Raw genomic sequence first — 23,435 nt, 5'->3', positions numbered from 1 at the left:
AAACTAGTCTTTATCTCACTTGTAGCCTCTCATTCTAAAGAACTCAAGCAATTCAAGACTTTAACAAGTATTTTGGGCTATGGGAACACTTTTTTCCATGTTCTTTATATTCACAAGATTGCAAAGCTTATGCAAACAAAGAAACACAATAATGGAAACCTCAATTCCAGTGTAGATTAAGTAAAACATGTTGAATCATAACAATCAATTCCAATGATATTTAATAGGGGATACAAAACCACAACATTTTTCTAGCACTTTTCTTCTAACAATCAATTAGTCATATCTTTATGTAGTCACAACTTACCCTAACTCATCAGTAACAATTGTATATGGAAGGTGACCTCCATGTCCATATTTAAAATAGATATTATTTTTTCTTAAAATTAAAAGAAATTTTCATTGCATCAGATTACATTCGTATATGATACTCACATGTAAATTCAAGATTCGGATATATCACTTTGTATAATAATAATAATAATAATAATAATAATAATAATAATAATAATAATAATGCATTAACCAATCCAATCCGGATAGCATAACAAAAACTAAAACAAACATTATTACACATTATGGGATTGTATACAAATTATTAGACAAATAAAAAATTCTTTAACCTTTTTAGACACATTATGGGATTGTATACTAAAACAAACATTATTACACATTATGGGATTGTATACAAATTATTAGACAAATAAAAAATTCTTTAACCTTTTTAGACACATTATGGGATTGTATACTAAAACAAACATTGTACATTTTATTAAACAAATCAAAAGATAAAAAAATTCTTTAACTTTTTTATTCTCTCGAGACTTTGGTCTCATGTCAAGTTGATGATGGGATTGTATACTCTACAAAGCCAATAAAACTAATAAATAATTAACCATATAAAAGAATTTGAAAATAATAATAATAATTGGATGGATCTTAAAATATACATCAGATTGTATATATGACATGGCCTCGATGCTCTGATTTATCACTTGTAGGAAGGATAATGTACTAATCAATCTGACTAACATTATTAGACACACATCTACATCCTATTAAGCGAATCAAAAGATCAAAAATCCTTCAACTTTATTATTCTCTCCTTTTGTCTCATGTCAAGCCAAGGAGATAATGGGATACTATATATACTCTGCAAAACCAATAAAATCTGCAAAACCAATAAAAACAGTAAAAGTTAACCATATAAAAGCTTGGATGGATATCCATTAGACATATTCTTACTTGCACATTTACTTTTTGTATCTCTTTAAATGTTCCGTGTAATCTTAATTTACTTACAGAAAGCAATTTAAGGATAGGCTACTTACTAGGAGTTCAAGGTGTGTTTTAACTTGACAGGCAGGGCTATCTATGGCCTCGAGATTCTAAAGAGCTCATGCAAACAAGAAACATAACATTTTGGAAACCTCGGTTCCACTTTAGATTAATCTCTAACACATTATCAATCATAACAATCAAAACCAATAAGATTTAACAGAATACAAAACTGCGTAAGGAGTTTACGTCGGATTCCGCTACCTTAAACCATGTCAAAACCAAGTACTCTACTTCAGTACTTTTCTGCCAGTCTAGCAGTGACTGCTCTAAGTTTGGAGTAGACCTTGCCAGCTGGTGATCCCAGTATAAGGCTACATAGAGAATCTCTAGCGACCTTTATGTTCAAGAAAGACCCCAGGATGTGGATCTTGGTATCCGCAATCACGATACGGGTCCTTGTAGAATTTTCAATAGCAAACTTGGTCTTGCCTCCCTTCCCGGACAGCCTACCAATTGCACGAGAAAGGTGTTCTCCCCGTAGCGTCTTCACATCCTTGATCTCGAAAGAGTCCACGTAAAGATCGTCCAGACGTAGCAGAGCAAGGGCATCGGCAACATCAAATCCAAGCATGAAAGCATGAACAAAGTCGGCACATTTTTGCAGGTTACTGACATCTGGAGTATCTGCTCTTGTTTTAAGTTCCACCTTCCTTGCCTATAGGATATAAAGGGATTCACAAGAAGAAAAAAAAAACTAACATGAACAATAATTTCAAAGTAGAAACTCGTATATGCATGGTCCAAGAAAGATTAATTGTCGGGAACAAAATTAATCAACAAAGGAAACAAATATTTCAGCCTCCGCAAAACACCAAGCACTATCAAGGAAGAGTGTCTTTTGTCATCGAACAAGATTACATGGAACAAAATAAACAAATTTACTTTCTTTAATGCAATCAATTCAACAAAAACCGCATATGGATGTTTTATTTGTAGTTAACAATAACATATTTCAAATCCAATATCTCAACCAAATTACTTCACAGATCATTTTTTCTCAAAAGAAAAAACAAAGCATTGATCAGCACAAACATGCATATGAAGTTCATAGAGGGTTTCACTAAACCAAGTTCTGTAATCCAGATCATTAAAAAGGAAATTACACAATTTATTTTGAAATCCAATATCTCAACCAATTTTTTTCTAGAAGCATTCTTTCTCAAAAAGAAAAAAAAAAGTGTTGATCAGCACAAACATGCATATGAAGTTCAAAGAGGTTTTTATAAAACCAAATTCTGTAATCCAGATCTTTCAAAGGAAACTATGCCCCTAGATATTTAGATATTCATCAAACTGTAGCTCAAGAAATCCTCCTAGGGACCTTTTTCAGTACAAAATACTGAGTCATCATTTGGCAACAGCAGAGCAGATTTATGGGGCACAATTGCTATTAAGAAAGTCACATACTAAATAAATATTACGTTTGCTTACACTATTTTAAGCAAGATCTATCACATTTCTGAATACAAGACCCACACCCTTGAAAAACTAAAGGTTAAAACACACGATACTCTGAACATGCGAATATCGATGCAGTAGATCGTAAAGAATGCACTTAGATTTCATAAAAATAGCATATATAGATATTTGCACACAAAGAATATGAAAGTGCATCTATTTTCACTGAAATTAGCATCACAAAACTTCACATTACAGTAACCAGTTCAACATAACAAACATCTAGATGGAGACCAACAAATTTTGGTAGTTTAGTTGATGCTGTTCATAACGGTTTCTTTTAATATAAATTTGAGAAATAAGTTATAGGAAATTGTCAATATAGTGAAAGTAACAGAAAAAAAAATGTCAAATGAGAATTAGACACTTCCAAAGCCTGTTTGGCAGACAAAAAAAAGAGATTATATCAATTTTCAGTGGGATTAGCTTCTTCTCAAGAATTTACAGCAACAACGATCAATTTACAAGAAGATACAAGTTGTTTAACATAAGACACCTCCAAAATAGAGATTGGTGAATTTGGTTGCTTAGTCGATGCTGTATGTGACTGTTCTTTGTATATAAATTTGAGATGGATCCAAGACGAAAATGTCTAAACAGGACGAGTAACATAGGAAGTTCAAATTCTCTTATAATAATATGAATTGAACATACCTAAGTGAAATAAGCTTGACTAACTAATGAATAGCTGGAGTACTATGATCAACCAACCAAGATTGGCAAAGTTGGCCAAAATAAACCTCAAAGTAAAGAAAAGGTTTCAGAGTCTTCTAAATAAACTCAGCTGATCTCACCCAAACCTGAAAGCAGGAATACCATAAAAGCCAAATAATCATATCTTGTAAGATGCAATGAAATTCTGATGCAGCCAAATGGTAAGCTGAAGGACTGCATTAACTCTTGTTTGTTTAAATTGTCTGGGTTGTTTAAATTGTTTGTTTATGTATTGTAGCACAAAAGCTAGTCAGATGTTGAACCTGAAACATCATCATGAACCTATACATAATTACATAGAAATTGACAAAGGCACAAACTTGAAGCTCCAAGTCTGTTTCTTCCTGTTATCACTTAATTACAAATTCATTTAATTAGATTTATATGCCTCGATATGAATACTGTGCTACTATTCAACTAATGCAAGGAGAAGAACAACATAAAAATCTTAACCGCAAGAAGTAAAAGATACCGAAAGGGGATCACAACACCGTTCTCAGAAATTTTACTTGGCCGCTAAAGAAAACAAAGAAGACTCGATGATCATTAAGTTCACTTGTAACATAACATAAGATAAAGATAATCATTCATATTCGTATCCAACACGTTCTTAAGATTGCAGAGAAGCAATAATTTTCAGGCTAATCGTTTCCGCAACAAAACCAACATACCAATTAATGCCTAAAACTAGAAGGGATCCACTTTTCTGACAACTGCAGAACCTCAAATTAGATATCCGATTCGATTAATAGACGACTAATCTACTGGCGGAGGGGACAAGACAGTGATCAAACCTTAAGGTTCATCCTGATGTCGATCTTCATCTGCTCATAGATAGGGGTGTAAATCTCCATCCAGCAGCGCTTGAGCGGCGCGTAGCGGTGGGTCGGGACCCCCACCTTCCGGAACTGGACCTTCCCGTCGGACATGTCGTGCGGCTTCAGAGCCTCGAACTGGGGCCGGAGCACGGCCGCGGGAGCCGAAGCGGCAGCCTTCTCGATCTCCATGGCCGAAGCGGCCGCTTCGCTCGACGCCATGAACGAGAAACCTCTTCTGAGCGTATGCTACGATGTCGGCGAGAGAGAGCGAAAGAGAGACTAGGGTTTCAAGAATGCTGCTGTTATAGGAATTGGCACGCGCGTGTGATGACGGAGTTCGCATGACACCGTCCCAAACGTGACACTTCGGACGGTGGATCGCTGAACTGTTCTCAAATCCAACGGCCTTAATCAAAGAGAGTAGGATCCTTATTGACCCAATGACCGGACAATTGTAATTCTCCATCGGACCGTTCATTTTGCACGATCTCACGTCTAGACCGTCCATTCTGCCGCGGTTGAGAGTGGTGTTCGTCCGATCATAATATCAGTCCATTTATTTATAATTGATATGTTTTTATTCGTTTATATATATATATATATATATATATATATAATTATAAATATGTCAGAAGTGGCGTAGAGGATAATAAAATAAAAGAATTAATATTTAGATAACAGCATTTACATAAGTTTACCTTTTAATATACATGAATACATCATTGGAATTGCTCCAAAAATCTGCAGTGGTCTAAATTGGACGCAACGTTGGGTACATACGTGGAATAATACGTACGGTCAGGCAATTACGTAGCATTCTCATCGGTGAAGGATAATGGTCGATACTAAGTGGCCACTGAAGGAATACAGTCCGTGTACGTGTTCTCTCCCTCCTCCGCCGTTTTCTGTTTGACGTTACGTTACGGTTTCTTTCAGCTACATAAAATTGAACCCTCCTTTAATTTAGCTTCGTCTGCTATTATGTGCGGTCAACGAGAAGGAAACGGTGGCAAATCTTCGCCATTAACTCCGTTTGTGGACCTCACGACGCTTCACAGTTGATGCGCCAATACCCGCCGTTGGATCTACAACGAACATTTTTCATATACATTACTCAAAGTTTTATAAATTGTGACTGATGATAGCATAGGGCGCACTGTAGGGGTGTATTTGCGAAAATAATTTAGACGATGGTGTATCTGACAAAGTACAACATGTCTATTTTTGTGAAACGAAGCATTTGGGTGTGCGGGGGATTACCGAATGGCTGCTCTCTTCTCCCTGACCTGCGTCGTCTCCCCCAAACCCTCGCTTCCGGTCCCCGTTCGGAGCTCGAACGCCCGATGGCGGTGGGAGTCGGTTGCTTCGAGAGTTGTGTTGCAGCCTGAGACGCGGAGATCGAGAGTTGTCGCTCTGGTTTCCCAGGCTTCCCGGGTCGTCTTCCGTGACCTCGACGCCGATGATTTCAGGCACCCCCTCGATAAGCAGGTTTGACCTTTGATCGTACCATAAGATAAAGGCTATCGATCTTCTATCCTTGTAATCGGGATTTTATGTTGATTCCCTTCGGTTGCGTACCTCGAACCTCGCAAATTTTGTATTTTTATGATAGTACGCTATATTTCGTTTTCGCCTGAAACAATCATGTCATGTGCAAAATGATTGTTTTTTCAGGGATTTAATGGGGTTTTAGTTCTTTCTTTTTTTTCTCCTCTTCCACGTTTCCGTGTTTTCAGCATATGATCCTTTTGGTATGATGGATAATCTTGTTTCTTTGTGTGTGTCCAGAATACTCTGCTACTGAGGACAATTCCTGGGTTGAATGAACTTGGCAAGGCGTTGTTAGGTAACATCACATGGAATCTACTCCTTTTAGCTCATGAAAGCTTTTGCAACTATATTTCACTTGACTGGAAATGTTCAGCAATTAATATACTTTGTTTAATGGTTTAATCATCGCTTATCTTAGTGACGGGATAATTTAAACTTTTTTTCATATCGAGTAGGGACTTCAAAGTTGATAGGTTTTAACTGATTTTTTTCCTTTTATTTTTGAAAGGTGATATCCTTGATGATTTTACCTTTGTATTTTTTTTACTTTTATAGTGTCTAAGTTGGCAGTTTATATTTTGTCGTTGCAGGACCAATGACAGAGCAAGTAATGCTTCTTGAGAACATAGGAACATCAGTACTAGTTTCTGAAAATCAGGTTGGACGCTTGCAAGAATTAAATATCTGATTCAACATGCAGATATCTATCATATTGAATGATTAACTACATGAAGTAATTTAGCGTTGTTTGCTATGTAGTTGAGTTCATTTGTGTATTCCTGCATGGTGCATTCTATGATGCATTATAATACTACGAACTCGTCATCGTGAAAATGATGATGGATCAATCACTTTGTTTCTGTATTTCAACTTCATGATTGCAGAGGATTTTGGAAAAAGAAATTCTTTTAAATTGTTACTGTTCTTAGGCAAAAAAAAAAAAACTTTTATGCCTGCTGCTACCTTCTGATTTTTCGCTTAATACAACTTTACTCTGCATATAGATCTTTATTCTTTTGGAGCTTTTCCCTCTAATTTCCACTTCTACAACTTTGATATAATTGAAATAGTCCCATATGTGAAAATTGTGATATCAGTTTGTCGGGTCAGTCACTTCAATATACTTTGAATAGTCCTGTTTGTAAAAAACTTGTTATTGGAAGACAATCCTACTAAAGATCTTGGAAGACATAAGACAAAAGTACAAATGCCTTACTGTGTTTAATAAGAATTTTTAGTATTCATAGTTGTGACTTATGTAAAAATTATACAAAGGAGAAAGAAGTAGAACAGATGCCCTACAGTGGGATTTGTTATTGAATGACGTGCAGGTAGAGATTATAACACAATTTTTGGCAAATATTGTAATTTTCATGAGCCTCTAACACCAGCTTAATTGTTTCAGATTTATCTGCTTGATATTATCTTTTAGCAATTTTCCCTCCAAATTTTGTTCATCTATTGTTGAAGCAAAATATGGAAAGCTTGTCAGAAAGCTTTTTGAGGAAAACACAAATGGTTTTTGGTAAGCATGTTGTAACATCTTAGGCAGCTTTTGCTGAGAGCAATTTCCAAATAAGGTTACATAGGCCTCCCTCACATAAAAGGGATAGTAATCCAATGATTTTGAGGCATCTTAACATGCCATTTCCATGTAATAGGATGGATAATTGCGATCAGAGTAGCATGGACATCTGTGTCCTAATAAATATTCCTACTCAAACTTTGATTCTCAGTTTGCTCAACTGGCCTCTGTTCATAGAAGTCACAAAACTGAGCAAGAAGGATAGATCCATGATGGACTTTACCCAGGACAAGCTTTTTCGCTCAACACACACAAGGCAAATGTCCATAGAAACAGTGTATTAGACTGGGCTGCCTGGGGCTGAGGATGCACAATTGTATGTATCACAGATTGGATGTGCATGATAGATGCGTAAGTCACACAAGTGGTTTATATTGTGACAGATTGTGCACAAGCAACAAGGTTGATGCAGATTTGTTGTTCCATATCTCTTCTCTACTTTTTGGAGCATCATGTAGTGAAATAATTCATTCTTGGTGAATATATTAACTACAATTGTCAATTATTTGTGATCATTTATCATTATCTATAACTATATTCTCCCCCTTCTTTTTACAGCTCCCCGATCTTCATAAATTGATGATTGAGGCGGCAAAAGTACTAGACACTGAAGCTCCTGATCTTTATGTCCGCCAGAATCCTGTTCCAAATGCATACACCTTGGCAATTAGTGGTAGGAAACCATTTATAGTTGTTCACACTAGCCTTGTGGAGCTTCTTACTAGAAGAGAACTACAGGTATCATCATCTTTATTTTGCAGTGCAGAAACATTAGAGTACATTTAATTCTTTCTTTTAGATAAACAAACAGCGAGCGAATGAAATTTGAGATTGTTCGTAAGAGATCTGCATGCCTATGTGCTCTGAAATAAAAAAAGGGGTTCCCTCGTATAAAATTTATATTGCTGATGATGGTTCCAGAAAGTGCCCAATGGATAGAAAATAATAAAAATATCTTATATTTGTGAATCCATTCCTTGATGAGATATGCATTTTTTTAATAGTTAAATGCTGGAGAATGTGTTGCCTTTATTATTTACTGATTTCTTGGATCATTGTTGCTCCATTTAAATTCTCGCTCTCTTGCCTGTTGCCTTTTGGAAGTTCTGAAGTTATTGATAACACGTATCTTATGTCATTATTTTAATGTTGGTGACAGTAAACTCCTGTAGCATATTCTTAATATTGCATTTCAATTTCCAGAAGAAAATTTTATTTGACTTGGATCCAATAAGTTACTTACATATGCCGAGGTTTTCCTTTAATTAGGCCGTTTTGGCTCATGAGTTGGGCCACTTAAAATGTGACCATGGGGTGTGGCTTACATTTGCAAACATAATTACGCTTGGAGCTTACTCTGTACCTGGTATGATGTGTTACATCTTGTGGTGCTCTTCATGGATTTATGAACATCCACGCTGAGACGGATCTATTGTCTGCAGGCCTTGGTGGGTTGATTGCCCAGAGTTTGGAAGAACAGCTTTGTAGGTGGCTTCGAGCTGCTGAGCTAACTTGCGATAGGGCGGCTCTCCTTGTTGCACAAGATCCAAAGGTACTTTTAAGTTTTAACTGCATATCAATGTATTTGAGGATAACCATGGTCCATTCAGTTTATGATATTAGTGTAAACTATTATGTCTGACCAAACATTAATATCCCAAAACACAAACATTGTGGACAATGTTGATTGGTTAGTTAAAGGTGTGGTATTGTTTCTATATCTTCACCTTGTCTCTGTATAGAGCTTCATATCTGTTGAAAATGTATACCAAGACATCATGGTTAGTGGTAGGAATCAAATTTCTCCTAATCTATACTCATCCACTGGAATCCCATTAGGAATACTGGAGCTGACCTCATTTAAGAGTTTAGGGTTCCCGACCAGGCAAACTATATTCCACATGCAGATTTTTATATATGCACATTGTTCTTTTTTTCTGGAGCTATGATTTCATAAATGCCCATGCCGTTTGAAATTTTAAAAAGATACTTATAAATTTTGACAAATTTATAAGGATATCTATAATATATTTTCTGTGATACCTGCGACTTTATGAGGATTTATTGTAAAATATACAAGTTAGCTGAAAAGCCTCTATGCACCTTCTTCTGTTTTATCTCTGGAAGGAGGCGGAAAATGCAACTGCTAGATGCATATGCGGGATCACATTCCAACTTCTAGTCAATGACAATGTTATTTTAGTTATTTCTTCTTGCAGTACATTTATCAATCTCTAATTACTTTTTTCTTGTGTCCTATCAAGAGGTGGTCATCTCTGTTTTGATGAAACTGGCTGGAGGGTGTCCATCTCTTTCTGACCAGCTAAATGTAGATGCATTCTTGGAGCAAGCTCGCTCATATGACAAGGCTTCTTCCAACCCCATTGGTTGGTACATCAGGTTTGTGTCATGTGCTGTAATGTGACATTAATTAATTTGTAGTATTTAGATATTACACCAACTTTGCTCAGAGGAGGAAAAGGATCCATGAAGACAGCCCCAAATAATTGGGACTTTACGGCTTCTCTTGCCATGTAAATCATTTTATGAGGTTTCTTGTTGAAATTTAACTTCAAAGTTCATTTGTGTGGTCCTAGGAATGCTCAAACGAGGCAGTTATCCCACCCCTTGCCTGTTCTACGTGCCCGTGAAATTGACGAGTGGTCAAGGGGTCAGGAATACAAATATCTACTGAAGCATGCTATCCAACTGGAAGATTCTCTAAAGCCTAGAAATACCTATGTGCGGTGAAGATTGCGATGATGTTTTAAATGCTTAATGTTGAAATTAAACCAGAAGGTAACTAGAAATGTTTTGCAATTGTCTGTTCTAAATGTCATCGATGCCGCTTAATCATGCACATCTAATTCATCATGTTTGGATTCTGTAGTGCATGGTTGGAAATAGGATGCTGGAAGCCCTAAGGAGGGGGGATGTTGATACTAGAGTGTCATGAAGATAGGAAGAAATTTAGTGAATATTAGCATTGTACACAACATATACAGTATTGTAGATATACATGAGAATAAAGATCTTTGATATCTGTGCATGTAATCTGTTTTGTTAAAACGCCGAAACACAAGGAAAGTTGGATGAATGATTTGAAATGTTCTATACTTCCTATAGTTAGCTGGGCCTACTAAGATTTATTACTACTGTATACCTTAACATATTTTAACACATTCTTCGTATTGCTGTTGTTAATTTTGCAGGACTAGATCCTTGTTTCTATCCATAGAACCATACTTCTCTCGGTGAATGTTTGTCTTCATGACTACAGGATAGACCTATCAAAATGGGCAACGACTGTAGGTGAAGGGATTGTGGCAGATATTGCACACCGGGATTCCTCGGGAGAATCTGGAGGCAGATATCTCATATGTCTCAATGAAGGTACTTTGGATTTGTTTAGGAAGTATTCACAAGTCATAATCTTCTTTGATTCAAGCTTTAGAAAAATTATATATTAAAGTCACATTTGACAAGGCTGATATATATTTTTTCTTGCAGGAATTGATTGGAAGACAGAAGCTAGCAAGCCTTACTCAAGATGATAAGGATAACAGATAAAACCAGGGGAAGAAATTTAGAGAGTTGAAAGAAGCTAAGCCTCTGAAAGTGACCAGTGCCTGCTTGTTCACCTCACTAGACAACAACAGTAATAATCTCTTTGCATTTGATCTTTCTATTTCAATCAATTTCTATTGATATGAATCCAATTGAAAAGGATAGGACCCTCACCCCAACAATATAATCCCATAATCTATTAGATTTCTTCCTTCCTTGTGGGTTCATGAGATGACTCCAGTAGCCCCTTCGATGTAATCCATAGAACACATACATGGTTGTGGTTGTGAATGACCAAGTCAGCTCTTGTGATGTGAGGGGGAGGCATCAGTAGTCTTTGTTTTAACATGACAATTAACCCTCTTGCAAGTGGTGATTTGACATGAAGAAAGATGGCAAGATTTGCCTAACCTGCATGTAGAAATTATGAACAAAATCTGGTTATTATATAACTTGTCCTCTTAATTTGATTTCCAAGAATCTGCATGATGTGAACTTTTTTGTATGATCAGATCAAGTCAATCGATCACTCAGCAAATGGGAGGGTTTCTCAACATAAAAATCAATGACTTGCAAGTATATACAAAATCAAACATCACCTTAACCATTAGATAATATGTAGACTAAATCTTTTCAATGCCTTGCAAATATCGGTGTAAAATTTCAAATGATTATAAGATCATCCAGCTCAAGTTTTTTTTGGTAGTAGATTTCAAGATGCAGAAGTTGATAATTTTGATAGTAGGCTCATTTAATATTTTATATTCATTATCATCTGATCTTTTAACTATTATTATATTATAGGATAAAAAGGTAAAAAAAAATGTAATTGATTTTTTTTCCTTGTTCAACAATAAACAATCAGTGATTGGCTCAAAGAAAATGTCGTTTCATGTCTTATCCTTGGATTCCTTTGTACGTCCCCCCCACTGTTTTCTGTGACTTCACACTTTTCACTTGATTCAATCACAGTCAAACGCAAAGAGCGTTACGCACATACAGAGAGAGAGAGAGAGAGAGAGAGAGAGAGAGAAGAAGCACTTTATTCCGGCCACAGGAATAAGCTTAACCCCAACGCAAAGGCGATTTAAGCTGGTCCACCGCGTGTGACCGGAAAAAGCTAAACAACACACACAAAGCATCATCAACATCAAATATATATATATATACATATATATATATATATATATATATACAACAAAAGGCTGCTCACAAGTCACGCACGCCACCTTCTCTCTCTCTCTCTTGCTTTCACTCCTATTGAGACGTTGAGCGTTTTTTACTTTCCACAACACCACCAATTCAAGCGGTTTCTCTCTCATCTCGACAAAATTAGGGTTTATTGCTATGTATTCCAAATATTCCTTATCCAACTGTAATGTCAATCTCTTAGATGTAATCTCTACTTTTTCATCTCTCTCAAGTCCACTTTGAGAGGAGGATTGGAATGGCTCGATTGAGCTAACTAGAGTTAATTAGAATTAACTGTGGTATAATCCCACAATTAAGTTTCTATTATATTGGCCACGGGAACGCCACATTACATATTTTTCTTTGTCAAGAATTTCCATGATTATACATCTCTTTATGTTTGAATCTCGTTTTTATCATTTATTTTTTATATAATATAAAAAAAAATTGACAAGGAAAAAAAATTTCATGCTAAATATATATATATATATATATATATATATATATATATATTATGGGAGAAATAAACACATGAGAAAAAGATGAAGCAATATTTTTGCTTTTTTTTCTCTCTCTATAGAGGTTGAGAAGAAGGAAAAAAAAAAAGGGCATCATTTTTGCCGGCTGTACAAAAATAGAAAAAAAAAACCAGAAAAGAAAAGGAGAAAAAAAGGACTACCTCTCAATTCAACATCATCATCATCATCATCTCACCGCCACCAACCTCCGGTGGGGCTCCGGCCGCGGCGGCGGCATCGAGCCATCGATCCATGGGAGCGCACTCGGCCTTGTGCGCTAGCTTCCAGTGGAGCGCCTGGCACGCCCGCGAGCAGTAGTTGACGACGCCGCAGACAGAGCAGCGCCGGAACTCGTGCCGCCTCATCTCCCGCCGGCCGCAGCCGATGTGTGAGCAGAGGCGGAGGCCATCCTCCCTCGGCCACCCGCTGGCGCCCCTTGCCGCAAACCACTCCGCCATGAACCGGTTGGCCGGGTGGGCCTCGGGCGCCGGCACGTTGCAGCCGAAGTCGCTCAGGAGGGAGCAGCCGGAGGCCAGCGCGTCGCCGTGGCGTTTCCAGGCAGGGGAGGAGTTGAGGACGGCGGCGAGCTCCCGGGCGTTGGCCTGGATGAGGAAGCGCCGGCCCTCGGCGACATTCCGGCGGACGCCGTAGCCGTCCTGTAGACAGTGGCCGAGCTCCCGGAGCGCGTCGACGTGGCCGAGGACGGCCGCGCGGGCGCACAGGGCGACCCCGGCGCGGAGGTCCTTGTCGTCCTTGGAGCCTCCACTGCCATTGAACTGGATGACCGCCAGCGAGTACAGCGCCGCGGCGTGGGAGCCCATCGCCGCCCGCGCCATCAGCGACGCACCGCTCCCCCGGTTCTGCAGGCAGTAGAAACGGATCTGCGGCAACAAATCACAGAATAGGAATCCCCAAAATCCTTCCTTTCGACCAAGAACGAAACAGGGGAGACGCCACCTACCATGCCGAGGATGTAACAGGCCTCCAGATTTCCGGCGTCGGCGCACTGCTTCAAGAACTCGTGTGCCGACTCCGACCAGTTCTTGGCCCTAACCGCGAGCGATTTCATGGACGCCATGGCAAGAGCCAGGGGATCGGACCCCAATTCGTTCAGCCTCTTGCATCTACGACGGGAAAAAAAAGCGATTTTTAGCACAGAGATGGAACAAATGAGACGAGTATTCGAGCGAAATGCAGGAAGCTCAGAAGGAATAGTACGTTATCCGGACGCCAACGAGGTCAGCGGGGCGAGCGGCCGAGGCGCTCAGCTTGCAGAGGATGGAGACGACGAGATCGTCAGGGAGGGAGTCGAAGAAGTCTGGCATCTCCCCAGCGACGCCCTCCGCGGCCATCATCCTCGCGGGTTCGTCCGCCGCTGCTTCTCCGGCAGGGACCCGCCGCGGCCTCTTCCTTCTCCTACCCTCCTCCTCCTCCTCCGCCTCCTCTGCTCTCCACTGCGGCCTGGGGTAGCAGACGCCTCTCCTCGTCCGCATGGCGCTCTCGTTGGCTGCGCGGATGGGCGAAGGACGCCTCAGGAGGAGAGCGACAAGACCACCGTATATACACAGCCATACACAAAGCAGGAGTTTCTTAGCCAAACGAAATGACCGTATCGCCATCGGTAGACGGTGGGAATCAGCTGCTAGCACACGGTCAAAAGTGCGTTGACCCGTCACTTCCACCTCACGCATGCTTCTCTCTCCTCTTTCTAACACTGGCGGTTGAAAACAAAAAAAAAATTCAACTAAAAGTAGATATAATTACATATTATCTCATTTAATTAATTATAATTAATATCATAATCCCTATATTTTAAAAAATAATATTATGATCCTTATAATTATATAAAATATTTAATTTTAATTTTTCTCGATCATTAATTTTATCGACGAAAAAAATCGCATGTGTTATCACATGCAAAAGAGTACGAATAAAAAATAAAAAAAATAATTATATTATATATTAATTTCATATAAACTATTCACTCGGAAGAGATTTTCACATAAATAAATTAAATTCTTCGTCGATATGGCTCACTCTTTTTAGATTTCTCTCACTTTTTGTTTTTTGGATTTCTCTTACTTTTTGTTATCATTTTTTGTTTTTTGGATTTCTTTTTTTTTTTTGTTATCCCTTACTTTTTGTTTTTTGGATTTCTCTTACTTTTTGATTTTTTGGATTTCTCTTTACTTTTTGTTATCTCTTACTTTTTCTTTTTTTGGATTTCTCTCACTCTTTTCATACAAACAAACTAAATTCTTCGTTGATATGGCTCACTCTTTTCACACAAACAAACTAAATTCTTCGTTGATATGGCTCGCTCTTTTCACACAAACAAACTAAATAATTTTTAGATTTCTCTCACTTTAGATTTCACACAAATAATTTTATTTTTTGGAAAGGGTTTGGGGGCATAGCGTCAAGGTTTCGCGACCGCTACGGTGTGTAATCCCTGATCCTGACATGTTTGACGGAGAGAGAGAGAGAGAGAGAGAGAGAGAGAGAGAGAGAGAGTTGAGAAGTTGGCAAAGTAAATACGGCTATGAAGTAAAGTGAGTCGGAACGGAAGACTGAGTCAGGTGGTCGACGGTCAAACTTCCAAACCCGGCGGGCACTTGTATAACTCCGAGAGAGAGAGAGAGAGAGAGAGAGAGGGGGGAAGAAGGAGAAATGATGGATGACCAAAGACAAAGAACGGTTCGAAACAAAATAACAACGTTAATTAAGTTTGAATTGATGTACTTGTAATCAATGAGGCTTTCGTCGTTACGTAATTTGAAAATAAATTATGTATTATGTATAGATTATCGACTTCTCCAACTCTACAAGAATTGAAATATATGATTCAAAAAAAATATTTAAAATATATGATAAAACTGAAATTTAGTTCTCAATAGAGGGATGATATTGATTTTAAATAATTTTTTTTGAAATCAGTGAGGCTTCCTTTCATTAATACAAGATTCGAAAATATATTGTGTATTATGTATAGATTATCGACCTCCAAACTGAAATTTATTTTTCGATAAAAGGATGATACTGATTTCAAATAAATTTATTTGAAATCAATGAGGCTTCCATTAATATGAGATTTGGAAATATATTATGTATTATGTATTTTTGACTATCTTGAGCGACAGACGAACATTGATTTTCATACGAAAACCCCTCGAGATCAGATCCCCACCTCAGAGATACCTCAAGATCACCTTGGAGCCACCTCGAATGTCTCCGTGCAACTTAGAGAGAACCTCGGATGACTCTATGCCTTCGAGTATAGACCAAGTCGGACTGACTCTATCTATATTACATCTCTCGACACCTCCAAACTCAAGTAGAATGCCTCAAGCTTGAAGAACAAAAATTTTATGTTTAAAGCCTAAGTTTGTGTTGAATAACTTTGACCATGTGCTTGAGATTGTTTTAATGTATAATTATCTACATTCAATGGGTAGTTAGTTTTATCGAAATATCGAGTGTTACTTTGAATATAGAGAGTCATTTGAATCGTACCAAAAAAAAAATATTATTGATGTTATGTGTTGATCGGATGTCCCACGAGATGTTGACATATAAGTTGCCTAACTTGGTAATAAATTGATAATCATATGACATTCAATATTTTTTCATATCAAGGTGGTTGGTAGTCGGTTCGTCATACCAAGCTATGCCGCTTAGTATAAGCAATTCGTATTGGTCTGATAGAGGATCGATATATAGACCACCTTCTATCGAGTTGTACCTATTTCATGACATCATATCGGATGAGACTAGATTTGTACTAGTCGGTAATGATGAATTTTAATTATTATTGATCAAGGGCTCAAATTGCCCTATTTCAAATAATCAATTTGACCATTTGAATCATAGGAAAGAGTTTTTAAACCCTCTCGTCCGCTTCAATCTTCCACTCAACATGCAAAGGCAAAAATGTAATGGGGAATATAGTAGTATCATCTACACCATAGGAAAGAATTGAGCTGTGCGGACACTTTCTCAATTGCATTCAACAACCCGCTCGATCTATAGGCATGGCAATACATGGACAATAATACCTCGATCGATTATGATACTTACACCGGGGAGTCAATGGTCTCATGTACACAATTCAAGATAGTGCATAAATCAAGAATTAATATTTTACACATACTACCCAAGATTCAAATCATAGAACTCATTGAGGTACTAATCAAATTTATACACAGATGGGAAAGAGGAAGATAGTGGATGATTTTCAGTAGATGTAATAGAGCCTATATGATGTAAACACAGAGCTCATCGTATTCACATCCATTATATTATGGAGAATCTTACGACCAACAATAATATAATGATAGTTAGTCATACTTCTCCGAGTAGTAGTATAGTTATCGAAAGTAAATCAATGACGAAGGTAGAATTCTAACATTCTTCATGTTCCACGTCAATACATGTCACAATTATCCTTGTCTAAGGGTTGTGTCGGACACATAGTTCATAATGATCAGACTACGACCATCATTACATCGATGCACCAATGAATATGGTGTATTAGTATACTATGTCGTAGGATCATTTTCAAGATTAAGCCTAATAAATTATTAAATTGATATATAGATATATAGGATCGAGGACCTCGATTTGTCGATCGTTGAGTCACATCATTTTTTTGTGATAAAATCAAGTATATCCATCGATTAATTACTTAATTTATTTGAATCTTAAAGTTTAAATTATTTAAAACTAATCTAATAATTTAATTTATTTATTTTTATTGATAATTCAATATTAATGAAAGAAAGATCCCAAATGTACCACAAAATTACTTCGCAAAGAAAATGATATATCACTATTTTTTAATTTAGATTATTTTTACTAAAATTATATTAAATATATTTATTTTTACTCAGAGTCCTAATATAATTTTTTTTTTATTTTTTTAGAAAATTTTAAAGTTATTTTCGATAATTTTACCGTACTATCGATATGCTTAGTTATAATGATATACGGTACATCGATACACCTCAATACATATCGTAAAATAAATCTTAGTTGCTAGGTATATAGTTTAATTTTTCTAAAGGAGAGACAAAAATATGCCGAGATGTTTTAAGCTTTTAGATAAATAATATTGATAAAAAAATTGAAAGTGGTATAAATTAAATTCGAGAGGGATACAAATAGAAATAGACACTTGAGTCAAATACAAGACTTAGTGGCATTTGGATTAAGCTAATGCTGGCTATAATCTGGTCAACTTTGACCGCTACAAGTCCTTTGACCACATCCACCAAATTATTGTCAAACCCTAATTCCCACCACATGCATCGAGTTAAGGTTGAGCGAGGTGGCCATTTCTCACTAGTCGAAGCACCTGTGGTGGTTGGTTCCTTTGCTTGGAAGAAGGGTGAGCTGCTTTGTGGCCTGATTTCTTCTTCTTCTTCTTCTTCGAAGAAGAAGGTGGTCATCATCATCAATTGTTTTTGCTTGGTTGAATCAAACACATGTATCAATTCCCAATGTTTTATTCTCCATTTGGCCCCGAGATTATTGAGTTCCGACTGCCATCACTGTGGCTAACACTGCCATGATTGCTAAGTCTCCTAATCCCTTACGCTATCCACTTATTCCCATTCCATGTGTCTTTGAAGATGCATACATATGCTTTGTAATGTGTTGCGTACGCTCTATGGATTCTTGCCAAGTGATTGTTTGTGTCCAAACAAGAGAGAGAAATAGAATTCTTAATTCAAGAATAAATGTGCATGCCAAATGCATAATAATATACATATATGTGTATATGTGGCCACATGTGGCTTAGGAACCACTAACTTTGAAGGCAATAAAAGGCATTAATTATGGTAGATAAGTAGTCATATTCTTCGATTGTCATTTTTGAAGTCTATCACTTGTGTAATAGTTTATTAATTAAGGTAGATAAGTAGTCATATTCTTCAATTATTAGAGAAGGTACGAGAAAAATATCATCTTTTACGTCTATCACTTATGTAATAGTGCATTAATCGTCTATGTTTTAGTGTAAATTCGACCCATAACCTTTTAGGTAAATCAAATATAAAACTATCATAAGAGCTAAGTACGTAGCAATGATTTGTCTTAAAAATTACAACTAGTATTTAGCAAACAATTAGGGAAAAAAAAGTCATGTTTGATCGTGATATAATTATTTTCTGAAATCCACTTGTCAAAAATCCTGTTAGAATTTTAAGGATTACACATGTATAATTAAATATGTTAAGTCATTATTTTTATTAGTCAAAATTAAAGTGATCCAATTAAAGTAAAATTATTTGGCTAAGGGACATAATTATTATTATGAAAATTAATTATGTGGATACCATCAGTTATATTTCTAACTTAATGAAGAGATAAATTAGGAATATGAAACTCTTGAGGCATAATTACATATTCATTAATTATGAATATAATCATAATTGTAAATTCATCAGTTATGACTATAAATAAGGTTATAGTCTTCGGTTGCAGTATCGAATGAAATTTCTCTTCACCCGTCAAGGAGAAATATAAAGTTCTTAAGAATACTTTCAATTGGAAAACCAAATCACTAATTAATTCAGAAAATATTCTAATGAATTTAAGAAGTTTTATGGAAACATTCTAAAATCATATTTTGAATCTATAAAGTATATTCTTTAACCAAAATTTGGTTTTGATTCTATAAAACAAATGTTTTATCCATATATGATATGTTAAAGATCCCAACAAATCCATCTAAAATACAAGGTAAGAAAAAGTATAGGATAAGTAGAAATCGTTTGTAATGTAAAAGAAAGAAGAATTGATTGTGAGGTAAAAAGTGTATTCGAAAATACTGTAGAAAGGATATTAAATTCGATTTGATTATTTTCTTATTGTAATCCATATTTGGGTCTTTTCGATCAATGGGTTGGAGTCAAATGTCAAGAATAAGATTGATCACATCCTTCTAGAATTCAAGAAGATGATAAGTGGGGAATTGGTCGTCCGAAGTTAGTTGATTTGTTTGTTGATAATTTTCTAAACCTTAGAGTTTAATATACATTGGTGACTAGCTTTCGTTTTTATATGGAGGATTTTTTTGGAGTTTAATATAAATTAGATCCACTATTTATTATTAGAAGCTTACTATTCAAAGTCTTTTTTTACTATTGATAATAATAATTATTATTTATAATCTCAATATTATCAATTTTATTTTATTTTTCCTTTCTTATGACCTCTTATTAGTTACCATTGTCGTCGGTTGCGATGATGCTCATCATTACTTTTGATGTTGCTCGTTGTTGTTCGACCTTGCTCATCTCTCTCTCTATGTCATAGGAGGAAGAGACGAAGAGAAGGAGGAAGAAGAAGAGAGGGTGTTTACGTACATTTGCAAAAGGGATAATATAGTGATATTAATTTTTTTTAAAAAAAGTTTATAAATAGTAATATAGTATTTATTAAATAATGGTATGAGTTTGAAACTTATAATTATTTATGTAATATTAGTTTTTTATTTGAACTTGCATCATACATTTGAATTTTGAATATAATTTACAGAATACATTAGGGTTTAATTTCATAAATAATATCCAAATCATTTTCCAAAGTGTAAACTTTTGGGACAAGTAATCAATTATTTTAAAACACTGACTCCTACACGTAACTAATCTCAATGTGGGTGCAATCCGACCGACACGAGCCTATGTTTGACCTCAAGATTAGCTGTCAATGCATCATTAATAGCAGAGATAATCATCATCAACATCAAATAGTTTGCCATTAATGAAAAGTATAATTCATTAGAAGGGGAAACCTTTTTTGAGAATATACTTGGAGATATTTTGTAATGTGACATGTGACATGTAATCGTTGGGTTGAGATCGTAGTTAATGTTCTGATAGATAGAGATAACTCGTAATAAATAAATAGAATCATGAAATCTTACATCAAACCTAGAGGGTCTATTGACTCAAATTTTCATTAATGCCATGTTATATTTCTTCGTGATCGTGAAAATATCATGTCGACTAATTATTGTTCTGATAGAGATAACTCGTAGATATGGACTATCCATGTGTCATATAATCCATTCAATTAAAGTTTGTTGGTTGTTTTATTTATTATTATTGGATTCATATGAAAATTTTGGTTCAGAGGATAAGATTGATAAATCATTTTTTTAATATATATATATATATATATATATATTAATAATAATAATGACGGAACTGAAATTAATTAACAAGACATATTCAAAATCTTTTTCTTAGTATAAATAATTTATTTTACTCAAATCATATATATTAATAAATAAAATATCAAGAAAATGGACAAAGGCATGAATAGTAAGTATATCATAAACAAACACACGTTTCTTTTTCAGGCATCGTCCGAAATGAGGTGTCGGTACGTCACCGACAGCCGAAATGCCGGTCGTCGTTGGCGGCGGTCGTGGCACGCCTCCGTCTTACCCCACAGGTGCCGCCCTCCCACGGGCTCATCTCTAGCGAAGATGGCGGACGTGGTCAGCGCCCTTGACAGCACGGTGACGCCGTTCCCCGGCTTCCCTGAACCTGGACCGGGCAACCATGGAATATTTCACGGCTGCTGTACTCGAAGCTTACCACACGAGAGTGAGTTTAGGAATGGAGGAGGCTGCCGGCCTCGGGATTCCACAGCAGGAATGCGTATCCCTCAGTGCTTCATTCCTTCCTTGTGCTCCCTTGTTCTACTGAACAAGGCTGCGTAGTTTACCGTCTCCGAGAACACCGGCGCAGCAATGCAAATGGAGGGTTTGGGGTTGGGTTGAAGACAGAGGAGGGACGTTGCTTCACGCACTCCTCCTGTTCCCTGCGTGGAGGTCAGTGCAGTGTTCGTGATCCCGTGCTCTCTCTCTCTCTCTCTCTCTCTCTCTCTTTCAACATTTATGCAGCAAGTGCAAGGGATGCAAGCGACCTTTAGACTTCGTCATGAAACCCTTCATTTACCCGATGGTTCGATTAAGGAATGAGGTACTCAACTTTGATTAGCCACGATGATTATTAATATTGGTGATTGAAATGATAATGATATAGATCACATACGTAGATCAATGCTTCGATTGATGCAACTAAGTAAAGCATCCCTCAATAATAGAATGTAATCAAATCAAGAAAAACTTAGCGAGGAATGCAACTTATGAAAAAAGAGAAATTAACACTTTTCTTCGTAAAGATATACATTGAGTCAAATAAAATGTTTCTTATTCCTTTTGGCTAAATTAGTATTTGTCAATATGACTAAATCAATCAAGATGCATCATATAAGCCCCACTATCTTGAATCGAAAGAGAAACCACCAAATCCACTTTGTATGGTGGAGAATTAATCCTTTGGTCAACCCTTATCTTGTGAATTAACCTACAAGTGGTCTCTCTTGTGGTGTCCATGGAAAATGTAGGTGTAAGATTACTTCACATTGTCTCCATCAGCATTAAATGGATATGGCACCATTACGTGATGGTAGCCCACAAATATATAAAATCTACTAATTTATTGAAATAAAAGAAAGAAAAACAAGATGATAAAGCTACTTGCAATTACCATAATCTTGAATAATAATAATAAATAGCAGGCTATCAAAACTAGGTAGGAGGGAAGGAACAAGAGAAAATTGATTAATAGCAAGGCTCCAAGTTGATAAACATTCAAATTGATGATTAACTATGTTTAACATCCTAACATATGCATCGCAAGACATACAAAATAAACAGCCTTACCAATATAGAACATGTATTATCTTTGGTATATCAATATCTCAGTCATAATGAGAATTGGACCTCAATGCCCTCAATGAATGTGGTTGATGGTTGGAGACAATGATTGGGTTGGATGCTATCCCAAGGCCAAGTAGATGGATATTTTGTTGATGGTGGTGGCTTGGCTATTGCTTTTGGAAAGAGGAGGCAAGTTCCAAGTTTTGGGAGCAATGGTATGAGAATCCAAGTCAAGGATGAGCACCACTTGTTGTGAGACAAGTCCCACATCTTTTCTTCTTTTTGCTTGTGCTTCTTTCTTTCCCTTCATTTGATGACGGAAAAAGATTGGGTTGAAGGGGATAAGAACAAGGAGGTGGAAATCATTGGCCTCATGCTTTATTGCATCAAGGAAAAAGAGGTGGGGGGATGAAGGTGAAGGTACAACAAGCGATCAATCAATCAATCAATCAATCATGGTCATAGTATTTAACATAATCATGGTCTTCAGGATCTGGGAGGGATGAGATGGATAAATCACATGCAAAGATACTTGACCCCATGCAAGGAAACCAGGTTAATTTGGATGCTTCATGTCATCTCAGCCACTGGGTGACTATATGCACATGGATCAAAAATATGAGTGGGAAATGATGAGTACCATCTGTAAGCCCATTGTTTAGGTCATATGGATTGAAGTTGAAGATGTTATAAGCATCATAATCACAAAGTACAGTGAACACATGATGAATGAAAACTTTGTTTTTCTCATCATTGTAGTGTTTCATTGCAAGGCCAACCTAAAGGGAAGAATCATATGAATTGTCATCTCTAACAATTGACTCAAGATTAGTTTCATAAATGTTTCATCTCCATGAGAGCTTGCATGAATTCAGAATGAGATTCATACAATCAATCAGTAACACTTCTCCTTGAAAAAAATTATTTGGTCAATAACAAAAGGCCATACAATC

General features: G+C 36.6%; 3 protein-coding genes across 6 annotated transcripts; 1 reads left to right on the top strand and 2 right to left on the bottom strand.

The window, feature by feature from the left end:
- Nucleotides 1-1,415: 1,415 nt before the first annotated feature.
- On the bottom strand, nt 1,416-4,622 carry LOC135675884 (uncharacterized). Its single transcript, XM_065186503.1, has 2 exons — nt 4,308-4,622; nt 1,416-1,996 (listed from the first exon to the last, which is right to left on the bottom strand). The coding sequence occupies exons 1-2, from the start codon at nt 4,548-4,550 to the stop codon at nt 1,574-1,576; spliced, it is 666 nt and encodes a 221-aa protein (XP_065042575.1). The 5' UTR covers nt 4,551-4,622; the 3' UTR covers nt 1,416-1,573.
- Nucleotides 4,623-5,566: 944 nt separating this feature from the next.
- LOC135675883 (plastoglobule-localized metallopeptidase 48, chloroplastic-like) lies at nt 5,567-11,504 on the top strand. Of its 3 annotated transcripts, none has more exons than XR_010514048.1 (10): nt 5,567-5,819; nt 6,120-6,177; nt 6,473-6,540; nt 8,026-8,205; nt 8,737-8,833; nt 8,910-9,019; nt 9,734-9,867; nt 10,065-10,266; nt 10,748-10,860; nt 10,978-11,504. XR_010514048.1 is itself a non-coding variant. In XM_065186502.1 (9 exons), exons 1-8 carry the CDS (start codon nt 5,595-5,597, stop codon nt 10,216-10,218), a joined length of 1,026 nt encoding a protein of 341 aa, XP_065042574.1. In that variant the 5' UTR covers nt 5,567-5,594; the 3' UTR covers nt 10,219-10,266; nt 10,358-10,592. The 3 variants fall into 3 exon arrangements, 1 of the variants encoding a protein (XP_065042574.1); XR_010514047.1 differs by having other exon boundaries at nt 10,680-10,860; XM_065186502.1 differs by lacking the exons at nt 10,748-10,860; nt 10,978-11,504 and adding an exon at nt 10,358-10,592.
- A 1,264-nt stretch (nt 11,505-12,768) lies between these two features.
- Nucleotides 12,769-14,285, bottom strand: LOC135675882 (F-box protein At1g67340-like). 2 transcript variants are annotated; one of them, XM_065186501.1, is made up of 3 exons: nt 13,962-14,285; nt 13,705-13,867; nt 12,769-13,603 (listed from the first exon to the last, which is right to left on the bottom strand). In XM_065186501.1, exons 1-3 carry the CDS (start codon nt 14,234-14,236, stop codon nt 12,908-12,910), a joined length of 1,134 nt encoding a protein of 377 aa, XP_065042573.1. In that variant the 5' UTR covers nt 14,237-14,285; the 3' UTR covers nt 12,769-12,907. The 2 variants fall into 2 exon arrangements, with proteins under 2 accessions (XP_065042573.1, XP_065042572.1); XM_065186500.1 differs by having other exon boundaries at nt 12,769-13,624; nt 13,962-14,284.
- Nucleotides 14,286-23,435: the final 9,150 nt, after the last annotated feature.

The sequence above is a fragment of the Musa acuminata genome, chromosome BXJ1-6 (genome assembly GCF_036884655.1).
Source record: "Musa acuminata AAA Group cultivar baxijiao chromosome BXJ1-6, Cavendish_Baxijiao_AAA, whole genome shotgun sequence".
Classification (NCBI taxonomy): Eukaryota; Viridiplantae; Streptophyta; class Magnoliopsida; order Zingiberales; family Musaceae; genus Musa; species Musa acuminata.
Note: the sequence above shows the minus strand (reverse complement) of the source record. Positions and strands in the feature narration are given on the sequence as shown.

Bases quoted from the DNA above. Each gene is read 5' to 3' on its own strand.
- LOC135675884 (XM_065186503.1), bottom strand. From the start codon at position 4,550: ATGGCGTCGAGCGAAGCGGCCGCTTCGGCCATGGAGATCGAGAAGGCT. The intron at 1,997-4,307 runs GTTTGATCACTG...TATATCCTATAG, and splicing joins ACATCAGGATGAACCTTAAG to GCAAGGAAGGTGGAACTTAA.
- LOC135675883 (XM_065186502.1), top strand. From the start codon at position 5,595: ATGGCTGCTCTCTTCTCCCTGACCTGCGTCGTCTCCCCCAAACCCTCG. The intron at 8,206-8,736 runs GTATCATCATCT...TCCTTTAATTAG, and splicing joins TTACTAGAAGAGAACTACAG to GCCGTTTTGGCTCATGAGTT. The intron at 9,020-9,733 runs GTACTTTTAAGT...TCCTATCAAGAG, and splicing joins TTGTTGCACAAGATCCAAAG to GTGGTCATCTCTGTTTTGAT.
- LOC135675882 (XM_065186500.1), bottom strand. From the start codon at position 14,236: ATGCGGACGAGGAGAGGCGTCTGCTACCCCAGGCCGCAGTGGAGAGCA. The intron at 13,868-13,961 runs GTACTATTCCTT...TTCCCGTCGTAG, and splicing joins CTCGTTGGCGTCCGGATAAC to ATGCAAGAGGCTGAACGAAT. The intron at 13,625-13,704 runs GTAGGTGGCGTC...TTGTTGCCGCAG, and splicing joins CCTGTTACATCCTCGGCATG to ATCCGTTTCTACTGCCTGCA.